Genomic DNA, 14,875 nt, shown 5'->3' with positions numbered 1-14,875 from the left:
GAACCCAACACTCGACAGCGGTCAGCGTCGTGACGAGGCCATTGCCGCGGCGACAACCAATCGCAAACGGCACTTACGTAAGACAAGTTCCCTTAATACGGGTTCAGGGAACATCTTGCGCGCTTCGTTGATTCACCATTTCAGGAACTCTGGAAATAATGGGCACGAAATCTATCCATAGCTGTTCCCGAACGCAGACGACAACGAAGATTTTGTTGGTAGTTACATAAATACTCACGCCACAATTTATTAAACGCAACTTATTTTACATATCAGGGCACGCCCGACCACGCGAGACAATCTACGAACACAGCACCGTAGCTCAGGTCGGATTATGCTGCGCTAAGGCGTCCCCCCCTCATAAAACACACATAGAGATATATACACGAGCGGCCCCACAGGTCTCCACTTGTTGAATGCGAAACTAGCTCTCTTAGACCGGGTGGGTGTTCCTTTGCGTTGCTTTCTTTTAAGCCTACCGGTTTTGTGTTCACGGAGACAGGAACGAAGCGCCTAGTAGCCTTGTCTATGTACAGCAGACTAGTAGTCATTATGAGCACCGCCGATCCCACTCGACAGCATTGCTGAGCTGTAGAGAGGACAGCACTCCTTAGGATTATGGTGTGATAACACTCGATTATGATTTAGAACAAAAACAAAGCAAATGTCTGTAAGTGTTCTACTGGAGCTCGAGTTAGATCACCAGCACTGTTGGAGAGTGTAAGGTTTACGTGCCAATTGTGATATGTTCGTTACAAAGCGAGCACGAAGCTTTTTCGTGGAGGCTAGCACACTGCGCACATCTGCGTCGGCCAGGCGTCATCGTCAGTTTTCAAAACAGACATAATGCGTCTCGTCATTCTTTGGTAAGGGCAGAAAGTAATGTTTTCGCAAATCAAGAAAATACGAGTGAGGTAAGCAGCTAATCGGAGGTGCAATTTGAGCCCTGAGTTTCTGCACTTTGTGCAGCAATTAGCATGCCACAGAGGAGTACCTATTTTTCCAATAACGGCAACCGCCGTCAAGACACGAATATCTGGTGTAGCAAACGTTCGGATGCTCGATTCCTTCGCGCTAATTTTAATCGGTGTGGAGTCAGAAAGATTTTGTCCCTTTTAAGAACAGCTGGTACACCTACACTTGCACTGCTATTTGCTAGTATGGCGCTCGGGCTCACCTTCACATGCGTGCGGTAGGTAAAGCTCTTCACATGTGCGAACGGTACAAGTTTTTTGCCTGGCTGACTTTCCTCCTAATTCATGAAAAATATTGAATGGAAGGAAGGGCTCCCTCGACAAAAATAATTTTGCGGGCTCGTCTGTTGGATGAACGGTCGCATTTAGATGGCTTAATTTTATTTCTGTGGCGGCGTCCTGTACAAGTGCTGCACTCTCAGAGCTTTTGTGCGTATCCCTATAATTAAATTATTTTTGCCTAAGCTCGAATGCCCTGCATTTTATACAAAAAGGAAGAGGGAGAAAAGCACCCTTTAGACTGGTTTATCGCGAGTAAAACCATAAAAAAGGTGCTCCAGCCGCTACGCTTATCTACGTCAGAGGGTGTGGAATGTACTGTGGCTGCGCGCAAGGAACAGAGCTCTTGTAATGAGACGGCCAAGCTAGCTGATTCCTCGGCATATTACATCTCCATGGGAGACTAGTCATCAGAGGTGCTGGCATTATTTACAGGGTTTTTTTTTTCCTCGCACAATATAAAGCTAAAATTCTGTCGTATATATCGTGCGAGAAAAACTACCTAGTTGTCTTAATTTTTTTTGCTGCAGAAAACCTAGACGCAACAGAGAATATTGCCTACTTTAGTGTCGGATATTCTTGGCATTGCTATCTGCCTCTATGCGCGTGTGTATTTTTTTCTCGGTACGTTGGAGGGACCCGACTTTTGTCAGAAAAATAATAAAAAAAAAAAGCCTGACTGCTGCTTTGACATTCTACGGAGACCGCGCATCTCTTTGGCCCCGTCAAGTATGCGCTTAGCCATCTTTTATTCGCTCTTACCTCCATAAGATGTGTTTCGTTTGTTGAACCGCGCTGGCGACTGACCTGCTTCGCAACCCTTCTCGAGCCGCAGTGACCGCCTTGACCCAACCTAAGCTACTCATTTAGATACTGCGTGCTGGCGTCTCATGATTGTTCTCTTTTTTTATTATTATTTTCGTTCACAACAGCAGCGGAGCACTTTCTTGTCTTCATTCAGCCAAAGAGAGGGGCGTTTTGACGCACCACCATGTAACAAAATAAATAGACAGACAAGCACACCTTTGACTGGAACATTGTCTAGGAAGAAGATAACAAGAAACAAGTGGTCAGTTAAATAGGCGCCAAGATTACTGTTTCTGGATGATTAGCAAATTAGTTCGTTCTCTTGGGGGGAAATGTGCGGCACATGCATCAGTAGACGTGCACTTCTAGAAAAAAATAGAAAGGGCCTAGAAAGCAGGAAAAATAAAACCACTTGAGTCAGTGAGCTTGGTAACATCGTAGGCATAGAATGCCATTGAGATAGCTGCAAGGTTATAGTACCCCAAAGAACACAATGAAAGTTTATAGCGAGAAAATTGCGTTTCGTTCTTACTGTCGAGAGCTTCCAGGCCTGCTCCGGTTATCTTTGGTAGTCAAAGTATTGTGTGTTTGAAAAACAAAACGTCCCGTGTCAAGGAGTATGCGCAGGGTCTCCAGAGCAAGACGTCCATTGTCAGTTTATGGTGCTTGCTAAAAAGAATATGCCTGGTTTCAGCAGCGCTTGCGGTCTAGCGCTGGGTCACTTTCCACGACGCCGAGGCGACGTTGAGGAACGCAGCCCGCGCAGGGCACAAGTTGCTCGTCGGGCGTAAATTTTGTGTATGATGTTACTGTTTTCCGCAAATTTTAAGAACCACACCGCGCAGAAAAAAATCAACAAAAAGAAAATATTTCATTAACAAAAGTGGACTAGTATATAGACAAAGGTGCAACGCGTAAGTCGTTTCTCCTCGAACGCTGAAGTGTGGTTATTGGTGTTAAACAGGTAAGGTGTGCACGTTTTCTTTTTTTCTTTTGTGAAGTTGCTTTGAGGGAGAGGGGCTGATCCTCAAGAGAGCCGAGTCGATGTGTTGGCACACTGTGGAGAGAGAACTCATCTGACGAGAAATCTTGGCTGATCAAATGCTGCCTTTGTGTCCAAGTTGGAAGACGTGCGGTGTCACTTAGCACTATGCGCACCGGAGAGCGATGTCTTTTTTGTTTGTTTGTTTGCTTTCGTTTAGATACATGAGGAATCCGGGTGACGCTGCCTGAATCGCCAGCCACCCACAAGGAAATTGAAGGCACTCCCCGCCAGAGACGCTGGTTCTTGAGGTCTCGCGGTACAGGTATCCACACACATTCGCGCGCGCATGCACTCCCTACTTCGCATACACACCGGGACTGATCCTAGTTTCGAGGGTTAGTTTTACGTACACGCACACAGACTGCGTAAAATAACTTTGCCGCTTCAAGGAGTGAGAAAGCGGCTCCATGCCGATGGCGGGTTGGCGAGGCAATCAGTCCGAGAGAGGGCGGGTGAACATATTTACAAGGGGAACGAGGAAGAGTTCCAGGCAAGAGGCTGAGGCACATCTTGGTTGAGGTTTTCTACGTCACACCCCACACAGTCGCGATCACTTGATGGCCAACCAAACACTGGTCGGCCACCCGAATCGAAAAAAAAAATAAAGATGAAAACAGGCACGGAGGAGGTGCTTGTTTTCTCCCGAGCTCCGATGCGACTGGGGAAGAGCCGTCCAGGACTCTGGGCCGGTGCTGTCTTTACCGTGGCTATCACACGTTCCCCGGTGATCCGAAAGCTCTGCATGCTGGCTGCCTTACTTGGGGGCGCTTCAAAGAAAGCACGGACACTGCCTTCGCCATTTCGTGACTCGATGCGATGGAGGTCTGCTTCTTGGAGTTCCGCCCAGGAGGTCGTTGCGTTGCACAGCGAGAAAAATACGCACTTCTTAGCGCGGCCTTAACCGGATTTTTAGGCCGTGTTTCGACCGCGTCACCAGTTCCGCCACGAGGTGAATTTTATCCCTGAAGTCAACGGACTGGATGCAAAAGTTCCGCAGTACAGAACACAAGACCACTTTCTCCTCCATGAGGGCGAACTTCTGACCTGCGAACAGAGAAATTGGTGAGCAGTGGGCCTTACGCATGTGCTCACTGCTCGTGCACCATTGACGCTCCAGCACAATGAATGCCGGACTATCCACAGTTTTGTTACGTAACTTACCATCGGTGTTTCAGCATGAAAAAAAAAAGTTGGCTGTCTTCAACTGTGACACAGGGCAAATAGTAGAAACGTGTCCGAGGCGTAGTAATGAGGAAGGTTGAAAACGAAGGCAAAAATTTTGTGGCTTGGAAATATTGAGGAACAATGACTCGCACAAATGCGTCTCGGCGCGTGTGCGTTAAATCTTGGTGTACTTCACAAATACGATGAAATACGTTCATTAACAGGATTAACAGGTCATTAACAGGATGAAATACGTTCGTGGTCTCTTATGCACCAATGGTCTTGTAAATTGGTCATTTTCCAAACCGTATATTATAGGTGCGATCGGCTACGTTCACGGAAACGTGATGAATGACCAATGCTTCCCATGCCCCCGGTGTCTAAAGACTCTACACTTTCAAAACGAAATCCACTCAACTATGTCCGATGAAGGAGAGCCACACGAATGACGACCTATAGATCATTTATGTGCCTGTATGCCTTGGTATGAGGTTACTTCGCTGTCCAATTGTCACTTACCTATGCAGTTGCGCGGTCCGGCCGAGAACGGTACATAGGCGAACGGATGCCTTCCAACACAGTTCTCGGGCCGGAACCTGTCTGGGTCGAACACCTCTGGGTTGGGAAATATCTCCTTGTCTCGATGGAGCATGAATGTGAAGAGGAAACACGTCGTGCCCCGGGGGACCGTGTAGCCGTCTGGTGGGGAGCGAGCAAAAAAAGAAAATCACCAAACTACCTTTAGCCTGGGAACCCAATACGTGCAATCGCCGTCCATCGACGGATTGAGCTGTGAGATACAGGCGACAGCGACGGGCTTAAAATAAGTTTGGCATAAGAAGCCATCAATGCGGTCCTCATCTTCACATATCACCAATTGTTATCAACTTCGCGGGCAGTTTCTCTTGCAAAATAACGTAAAAGTAAATAGGTTATTTGCATAAATGGCATGTTGGCGTTTCGCTGGCGCGCATCGTCACCTTAGAAAGTGGGTGTCATCTGGTGTTTTGGAGCAAGCTCCTGAACAGCCGGCATCTCTGATGACTCAAATGTTACAGCGCGTGACTATAAACCAGCTCTCGTGGCACAGTTAGCTCCCGCATAAGATTTTCTTACAGTAAGCAATGACGACTGCCGCACGGCAAAGGCGTGGCCTCTGAGTTTTCGTCATGAAACATAACAATAATGGCTCCCCGCCATCACGGAGGCCCCAAGAAGTTCCTACGCTTGCAGTGAATCGCCGAGGCGTAAGGAACTGCAGAGCCTTAATAAAATGAAAATGCACGAGGTCGCTTCCTGGGATATTTTACTGCCACACGCAGCTGAAGTCGGGATCACGTGCGTTCAATTACTTTCTCCTCCGTTGTATGCTTCCCGCTACCCGCGAAGACTGCTCGGTGCAACTTAGATACTACGTAACACTACGCGCCACGTTTAAATTCCCAGCACGAATTCCATTACTGCTCTTTAAGGATGCAGATATCAAGTATATCCACGGAATGACAGCGCGCGTCATTTGAAAGACACACTTTCCAAAAATTACACCATTTCCCGCTAAAGGGGACTATGAGGCGATGCGAAGCCGGAGCACTTGCACGATCGCGTTCCGTTGGCGTTCTTTGGGCATGCTACCGACCTCGCGTCGTGGAACGCGAAGAGGAACGCTGCGCGCGAGTTGCCTTCCCTCTAGCCTGGCTGTTAATTTTCACAGGGCGAGCGGGGAACGCGATCGGCAGGCATGCGAGAGGGGGGCAGCGTAGGAGAGGAGAGAGAGGGGGACGAGACGCGCATGCGCTGGTGCTCATCGCGGCGTTGCGCAGAAGAGAATTTCGGCATGTCTAGCCCGCGTTTCAGAGGAAGAGTGGAAAGGGGGAGGGGAGAGGGGAAGTGGAGAGGGGGAAAGGGGAGAGGGGAAGTTGAGAGGAGTAGATGTGAGGGGAGGGGAGAGGGTGAGTGGAGAGGGTATGCGCATGCGCAGTAAGGGTGGTCACGCCGCACACCACCACCACCACCGGATTGAGCTCCGCTATAAGATACTTCGCATCTAATAATATAGGAAGGCAGCCGATGACAACAGGATTTTATTAGAAACACTGTAGCATGAATTTCGGGCTCTCGATAAGACGGCACACTTACTACTTGAAAACTCTTTTGTGGGAATTTTCAAATTTCATGAAGTATCTGAGCCGAGGAAATGAAGAAGCCCTCTTTGCGCCAGGTTTAACCTTTTAATTTTGTACGCAAAAATGAACAAACTGAGAGCTGTAATTGACAATCAGAAGTCAAGCCTACACCAACTTGCCGAGCAGAGTACCACTTCAGCCTCACACAGAACATTTCCACATCGCCAAAAGGTTTCTAAATAACGTTCTCCCATCGTGAAATGTAGCGGCTCTCAATCTCATTTAAACACGAGTTCAAGCGTGCGGTACTTTTACGCTACGTTTTACGCACAATGTGGATTTTGATAAACAACAACTCAAATAGAATTCCTTGTTATATCTACATACGTAAAAAAAACATTTACTTACTCACTACCACGTCTTCCATTAGCTCTCTTCCAATGAATGGCACTGACGGAAATAGTCGCTGTGACTCCTAAAAGGTGAAAGAAATTGGTTCAGAATTATCGATGGGCGTCTAAATTAGGAAGGCAATCCGAGATTTCATGTGATACGGTAATATAGTCATTGCGGCATGCAAACAGGGCTGTTCAAGAAAACTGGTTTTCTATTTTCGCAGTTGTGGCTCCCAAGGTGAAGGAGGGCGTCAGGAAACTACGACGCGAAAATTCCAAGCTCAGTAAGTATGCCTGCAAGCTTAAATTTAAGAAGTGTCAAGTGTTGCTTACCCGTGGCAACGTTAGAAGACTAAGTATACATATGGTTGGGTCTTGGAAATGGAAACAAATAAAGCTGCCTTTGTCACCTTCTTGGTAGCGGTAAGAAGGTAACTGTTTATACTTTCCGCCTCTTTCCCGCGAAAAATAAGGGCAAATATCCATCAAGGCCTCTTTTCTTTTTGCCTTGGTGAAATGTATCGATAATCTGCCTTAGCAACTCACCCTCCGGCGTGGAAATCTGCATGTTTTCGATTAATATGCCTGTAACAATTACTGGCCCCATTTCTGCAGTTTCTGGCTCGTCGAGTTTCTGCCTAATGTGAAGGTAGTACGTTGGAGATTATAGGTTAAGGCACTTGGAGCTGCAGCTGGTGCGACAGGACAGCCGCATTTCTCTGTTGCATGACCGACCATTCAGAAAAAGGCCTTGTTTACGTGTAGGTGCCTTAAAACTAATATTGAAAGCAGTAAAAATGAATGGCATTTCAATGAATACCGACAAACGGGTCTAAGTAGAAAAGAAACAAACAAGCACCTTCAGAGCGCACTCGAGGTACTTCATTTCTTTGAGGTCGTCTGGTGTGATGGCACGTTCTCTATCCTCTCCGAAGATTGCATCCAGCTCCTCGTGAATCTTCTGCTGAACGTCCGTGTAGAGTCCAATGAGGTACATTGCCCACGAGATACCCATGGCCGTGGTGTCGTGACCCTGACGGAACGAGAACAGAGCAAAGCGGACAATGTCTACTACTTTACTTCTCGAGTGCACGCATAACATAAGTTGTCTTCGATTTGCTATTCAGAACCGTGAAATCCCCTTTTCTGTAGGCTTTGGTGCAGCGCAAGCCATAATATATTACAACTTGGGCATTAATTCGCCCGCTTACACTTCACTACTAAACGTATGCCGGTAGTACGAAATCTCGCTATAAATAAGGCGGAATATTGAACGTTGTCGCTTTTCTCAGCTCAGTTACTACTTTAGTCGTTATCAGAAAGGTATAATCTCAACAAAGCAGTGCAAGTTGCTGTCAGAACTGCCTCTTCAGTTTGCGTCACCGTTTATGCATCCCAGAAGAGCTGGCCAGACAGGAAGATGTTCAATTTAAACGGAACATGCAGTTCCCAGCAAGTTGCACTTTTTACATACTGTATGTCTATGCAGTGTTTCGTTATTGGCACAACCAACGGCCGTGGGTCGATCTGGGGCAGAAAGGTGCATCTGTTTTGTTTTCTTTTTTAAGCCAAATATACGTCATTGGCAGACTTAGTTTAAGTGTTCCAGATAACTGTTTATGCAACTTCGTGAAGTCATGCAGAGGAAGCCGTCGCAGTTGAATCGTTTCGCCCAGGTCAGACGTCTGGGCGAGATATCTGAGCAAAGGCTTCCTGTTTGGGTCTAACTGTACAATAAAAAAACAACGCTCCTATCAGCCTTATTGTCAACGTACATGACTTGTAGTCACGGGATGTGATCCCAGCTACTTACCACGAAGAACGCTCATGGCTGCTTCAGATAAGTCGAGGGAAAAAATTGTATTAATAATTCTCGACGCGGCACAGTCATTACCCATAGTTATGCGCACTTTGCGATAAATGACAGCTCCACTGAAAATGTGGCCTACTTCCGAACGGATACCTCGAACATGAAGGTGTCTACTTCTTCCCGGATGTCCTCTTCCGTGAGGCTGCTATCCTGAATGTGATGGCTGAGGAGGAGGTCCAGGAAGGCCTGCCGTCGTTTTTGTCCGATCACTGGTTCTCCGATGGTAAGGCCGTCAATGACCTTCTGTTCAAGCAGCTCGGCCTTTCTTTCGCGTATCACCTGCAATGTTCGTGTTCGTCAGACACAGTCTGTTTTGACTACTGATCGGCATGATTCACATAATTGTTGGGTTATTCCCTATCTCTTTGTCGTATTGGCGTCCCATAAGTTACATCACCAAAACATCCGAGGCACTTCATAAGCGTCAAATAAAATTGCCGATACTTCAACGAGCGTTTTCAAACATATTAACCAGGCCGTTTTAACCGCACGTAAATGGTGCATGCTACGTCTTTAAACGTAAGATGAATGGATCACAAAAAACAGAAATACGCATTAGTAATGTCATTAACAGATTGTGGCTAACTTTCCAAGTTCACATGACACTCAACCAATGAAACATGACTATTTTTCATTTAAATCAAAATACGCCTACCGGTGTTGACATAGTGCTACGGCATGCCGATGATAAAGAAAACCGCGCTTGAAGTTGCATAGTATACATGTCATGTTTATTGCATAGGAAACTGGTCTCGTATGAACGAATGTAATTCAATGAAATTCTGCGCTATGTTGATTAACTGGCGCGTATAGCATAGTAATTCGTGCCACCATATGCCTAAAAGGGTTAAGCTGTGCGCTTTATTGCAGGGTGACGGGCATTAATGCACCTCGTTGTCGCTCGCTGTACTTACCTTTCTGGTGAAGTTGTGCAGCTGCGCAAGGTTGTCTTTGAACTTCCTCCCGAACGAGGACATGTAGAAGACGTAGTTTGGCCATAGCCATGGCCTCATCACTCTTGCCATGAAGGTCTCGCCCACTCTTAAGGAAAAGAAGCGCGGCGTAAAAGAAAGAGAAATCTGTGGTCACATCTCAAAGACCAAAACTGCACTTCCTCGCCGCAACCGTATCCTCAAATATTTCTCTTTTCCGGAATGAAAAAAACAACAACAAAAGGCTCGGTAGTCAAATAAGATAAAAACACGTTTCATGTGTACAGCTGATGGTGTCATATTCAACTAGCATCATAAATTATCATCGAGGCCATTCTGTCAGGACTAAGCGACGCTTCAGATGGTGTCCCTGTTTAAGTTCAAACGAGCTACAACAACCGACCGTTTGTTGGCGCAACTTGGGACGCAAAGATGCGTGCCTCACAAGGCTATTTGAAATATCAGGGCTTACGTCGTAAATGCGACAGGAGAGGCTTGACATTCACGAGCTAATTTAAGGTTGCAGTAGGCCAGATTTGTCCTGTATAAGCTAGCTTTATTCACTGATAACAACGAATAAAGGGCGGAAGTTGACTACTGCGACAAAGTCAAAGCTACAAAGCATTTTTCCCCCTCTATATTCATGCTTTACAAATGCCATGCAAGCAGTTTGCATTTAAGTCAATGTAGCTGCATCAAACTTTTTGAGCACAATGAATCTACCAAATCGTGACTGAGTGCTGTTGCATCGAAATCAAGTGTGCTGAACAATGACGCGTATCAGCAATATAGGTGCACTGGTTCCATGTACGTTGACTAAGGCTGCTATATCGAATGGATCTGTTAGATATCATCCTTATTATGCTCGGAATGTGGATATTCAGACGAGCACATAAAGTCTTTGTCAACACCTGTTCACCGTTTATTAAAATGCACACGCTCACATTTTCAACCACTCTAGAGGCCCTCTTCTGTCGCATTTACGCGCACAAAACAGAAACAGGAGCTCGACACAAGCACCTTCAAATCCACTGATAGCTCTGTATTCTTCAAGCAGCTGCTACATACACACAAAGAATGCTGAAAGAACTATTAGGCATCGTGCACCGGTTCTATGCACAAAGACAAGGAAATGAGGTCAGGTTTCCTTTCTTACATGCAAGAACCAGCCTGTGCGCTTCTATTCGCTATTTCCCCCCGGAAAATTGATAGATTTTTTTGAATCACAATTAGCCTTTTTTCTTTCTCTCTTCAGAACATAACATTCGGAGACGACACAGTTCCCATCTATACTAACTGGACAGACGTACCGTTATGCGACTCAGTCCTCCAGAATCCTGTTCACGATCTTAGGCCTCCAGCTGACTAGTCTAAATTGTAATTTCGTAAAACAAATGACATTGAGAAAACTGTGGTCAACACGCATCGGTAACATTGCCATTTGCTCACACGTCTACGATGAAATCTACACATCGTCAGAGTAAAACCTCGTCGGACTCCTTGTCTACATTACGCAACCGTTTATCAGATTTATTAACTTAAATCTTCTGTCATGATTTCACTAAGCGAACACAAGATAATAAAATCTGCGGTACCCCCACAAGGCCAAAAGAAGTCAGTGCCACGTGATCAATGATGTACGAGGATCGCTTATTGCACGCGGAATATTACGTTCCATCGTGGGCGTTTTCTTCAAATTAAGGATAGGCTGGCTTCACTTCAGGCAGTTTTAGTTTAAAAAACAGGGACAAGGTGAAGACATGCAGCTCGTGCTTTGAAATACTTACTCGTACAAGGAGCGAACGTAGTGAGAATTACTGTTTAATTGAGCATCAACCTTCACCCCCATTGCGGTCTCTGAAAAGAAAGAAGACAAAAATGCGCATGTGATCGTTGTAATGATAAGAAAATACGAACTACCGTATAATGCAAGCGAACGGCGCTACTCTGTAATATTTAAACCATGTATCTTTTTGTTTTCGGTTCTATAGACCGTTGTTAAAGTCTGGAAGCTACAAGGCTTCAAGGGCTTCAAGGGCCTCTACAGAGAACATTCTCAATGCTCGAGCATACACAACTCTCGTATGTTAAATCGCATGCGGCTTGCCGCTCTATATGAGCGACACGTACTGCACTAATTACAATGCATTTCTTGCCGGCAGCAGGGGCGTAGCCAGAAATTTTTTTTCGGGAGGAGGGGGGGGGGGAGTCCAACCATACTTTATGTATGTTCGTGCGCGTATATATACGCGAGCAAAATTTTAAAAATTGGGGAGGGTTCAACCCCCCAACCGCCCCCCCCCCCCTCTTAGCTACGCCCCTGGCCGGCAGTGCCATTGCGGCCACTTCAACAAAAAACTTGGGAGGACGTTTGAGCTTCGCCTTCACGAGCAGAACGCAATAGCGTGCTCGGGCCCCGTGCGCATCGCCTTCTCAATCCGCCTTTTTCATTTTCCGGTGCGGCCCTCTGCCGTTTTGGTAGGGGTTTGGTAGGGGCCGGGTCAACCGGTATTGCCAGAAGCCAAGCCTCCGAGAAGACGAGACGTTTAGCGACTTTTCCGCTAGGGGAGCATGCAAGGGGGCGTCGTGAAAAAGGCGGATTGCTATCCTGACTTCGGTTCTCGGTGCATGCCTCAATCGTGCCGTAAAGAAACGAACGACTGTGCGCATTACACTGGCCGTTTCAAACTATCCTAGAATGTCTACGGCAAGTACAGTTGTTAAGTGCCCACTACGCGACCGTAAGGCAACACGCGAACCTACGCAGCTCCTTACTTTGTTGATGCTTTTGCTGCTGATGATGACAAAATATGTCTGAGCGCTTTGTGATAGGCGGGTCTTTAAAGCACCCACTCGTCGCGCAACTGATATGTCTTGACGCCTGGCGCGATTCTACGCTTCTGCCACGCAATATTACATGCGTTGAGGTGACTCCTTCCATTACGTGACATTAATATGGCGTTTTTTTTTTTTTCCGAAGCAGTTTCGTGCAGTAACGTGGCTCTGTGGTAGAACACCTGCTTACCACGCAGACTGCGTGGGTTCGATCCTCAGACGAACCGAAGTTTATTATATTTCTTTTATTTGCATCTTTCTAGATTTTTCAGTCACGAACAAGATGATAACTTTTCGCTCACAACCAACGACGCCAACACATAAATTTCTGCGAAAGGAGCTCTTTAACGCTATCGCGTTAAAATGAGTTCGCAAGCCCTTTCAAGGGTACCCATCGCAAAAGACGTAACGGCGAACTCCGAGGACAGAGTTATTGTTTCTAGACCATCAACAATCCACGCTCAAAAATAGTTCACGGTGCCGTCATTTCAGCCACAGAGAGAGCACGTGTACGTTTGAGCTTTTTTTGTGTAAAATACAATTACCTTAATTTCGTACTGAATATTCATGTCTGAGTAGAATAGTCTGAATACAACATGGTCATAAGCGTGCTAAGTTCAGTTTCTTGCATAACGTTCGTACTTATGTTACGTGCTTTGCGAAGTACTCATACGTGTCTACGTCAAACGTCTCGTCCTCAAAAGCGTGCACATCTATGCGTGTTTTTGGACTCAATTGTGCTTTCGTTTCTTTACGAAACTGCATTTGTCTCTGTGTGCCCTGATTTCGGCGAATTGCTGCACTACTGCGCTTTGCGTGCCCGTTAAATTACCCGAGGCGGTCAAAATCATTCCGGAGCCCTTCGGTACGGCGTTTCCCAGAACCCAACTGCGCCGTTTTGGGACGCTGGTACTACCCGCAATCTTTATTCCCCTCTGAATGATGCTTTTCAAGCGTTCTAAGAGCGCATCCAGTGTTTTCTTGTTTTGCTTCTTCCTCTTTCAACGATGAGTGGTCGATGACTCCGCTGAAATATTTGATATAAATACAAAAAACTCAGTATAATATGTTATTTCTTCATTACGTCTGTGACATTGCATTAGTTTCGATCGGCACTCATTTATTAAGAGCCATTTTCTCGGAAAATGTCTTTAATGAGAAAGCTGAATTAAAAGGCAAAGCGGGGGCATCGATTTTCTTTCGCGTTTCCGTTGTCTTTTGCAATAGGAACGAGAAACGCGTTGAAACTGCCGCTAGTGACGGGGTTCAGCTCACCGCAGATGATGTCGAGCGTGCAGAGTGTGACCAGAGGAACAATGTCGATGTACTTTTTGTTCTGCTGCTCCTTGAGGTTTTTCACGAATATCACGGCCTGCTCATTGAATACTGGAATGAAGTCCTCCAGTATCCGAAAGTGGAAGGCCGGTGTTAGCATCTTTCTTCTCCGCCGCCATTTGTTGCCTGAACTGGGAGACCACGAGGCACATCAGACAGCCACACTTGCCGCTCACACAGCCAGGTCTAACGAATTTCAACGTTCACACTAAAGCATAGATTGAATGTATTATCGATATTCTGAAGCCACGGACATCAACATTTTATTCCACATTTCCATTTCCAGGGATTGGCAATTTGGCTAATCGACTGTTGATTCTCGTATAGCGTGGTTACGAGCTCGACCGTTTTGATTAAATGATTCAATTTATGATCTTGGCGCTTGCTTTAGCTACAATACAAAAAGCCCTGACGGTGTTTATTCCTTAAGTAAACCAAGCTCATGCGCAGGCGCACGCAGTGCCATGCTGTCACCCTTTGCTAGAGATACGAGAAAGAGCAGATTGTTAATGAATTTAAAATCCTTTTTCAGTAAACTGCGAAAACTAAAAAAAATACCTAGCAGGTATATCCCATTTCCAATTCAGGATTTAAAAAAAATACGATCATTTCTCCACTCATTCCCGCAATGAATGATTGTTAATGGGATATTTAAGAGGTGCGCCGTTGAACAAAAAACACTCGGTAAATAAACGTAGGTCAGCCACCTCAGGTCTTCTAAGTTTCCATTACCATGTGGTGGCTGAGCATTTATGACACTGCTTCTGGTATGTCTATTCTGAAAGTGAGAGCGCATGCGATTACACCATAAAATGTAGTCGTACTGCCCGTTTATTGTGACCATCTCGGAACAAACACAAAAAAAAGAGCATTAAGAGTGAGAATTCTAACAAGTTGAACGTATTAAATATTTATTCGTGAGCGTGTTATATGGTTCTTAGTATCTGGTTAATTATTTTGTTATTGCGTTTAAAGAAATGGCAGGAAAAAAAGATTTCTCACCTTGTTAATAAACCTGTGCCCAACCAGGGGTGTAATAATGTGTAGTCAAAAGATTTATCTAAAACGGTATTACTACTTAAAATGACCTGAAAAAGTGGAAAGGAAAAAAAAAAG

The 14,875-nt window shown here is 45.7% G+C and overlaps 2 protein-coding genes across 2 annotated transcripts in view; both read right to left on the bottom strand.

Annotated features, from left to right (window-relative positions):
* The window catches only part of LOC119395151 (cytochrome P450 4c3-like), a 387,183-nt gene extending 376,868 nt beyond the window's left edge, over positions 1 to 10,315 (bottom strand). The window contains exon 1 of the mRNA XM_049415525.1: positions 10,312 to 10,315. The gene's annotated coding sequence lies outside the window, so the exon portion shown is untranslated. The remainder of the gene's footprint in view (positions 1 to 10,311) is intronic.
* The window catches only part of LOC119378669 (uncharacterized), a 141,072-nt gene that overhangs the window by 50,094 nt on the left and 76,103 nt on the right, over positions 1 to 14,875 (bottom strand). Inside the window, exons 3-11 of the mRNA XM_049411975.1 lie at positions 14,762 to 14,847; positions 13,700 to 13,890; positions 11,377 to 11,446; positions 9,572 to 9,698; positions 8,751 to 8,936; positions 7,647 to 7,820; positions 6,801 to 6,867; positions 4,789 to 4,968; positions 3,994 to 4,149 (exon numbers count right to left, since the gene is read on the bottom strand). Coding sequence (XP_049267932.1) covers positions 3,994 to 4,149; positions 4,789 to 4,968; positions 6,801 to 6,867; positions 7,647 to 7,820; positions 8,751 to 8,936; positions 9,572 to 9,698; positions 11,377 to 11,446; positions 13,700 to 13,890; positions 14,762 to 14,847 — 1,237 coding nt within the window. The remainder of the gene's footprint in view (positions 1 to 3,993; positions 4,150 to 4,788; positions 4,969 to 6,800; positions 6,868 to 7,646; positions 7,821 to 8,750; positions 8,937 to 9,571; positions 9,699 to 11,376; positions 11,447 to 13,699; positions 13,891 to 14,761; positions 14,848 to 14,875) is intronic.

Source organism: Rhipicephalus sanguineus, chromosome 1 (genome assembly GCF_013339695.2).
Source record: "Rhipicephalus sanguineus isolate Rsan-2018 chromosome 1, BIME_Rsan_1.4, whole genome shotgun sequence".
In the NCBI taxonomy this organism is placed as follows: Eukaryota; Metazoa; Arthropoda; class Arachnida; order Ixodida; family Ixodidae; genus Rhipicephalus; species Rhipicephalus sanguineus.
The sequence above is the reverse complement of the archived record's forward strand: the minus strand, read 5'-3'. Positions and strand labels throughout refer to the sequence as shown.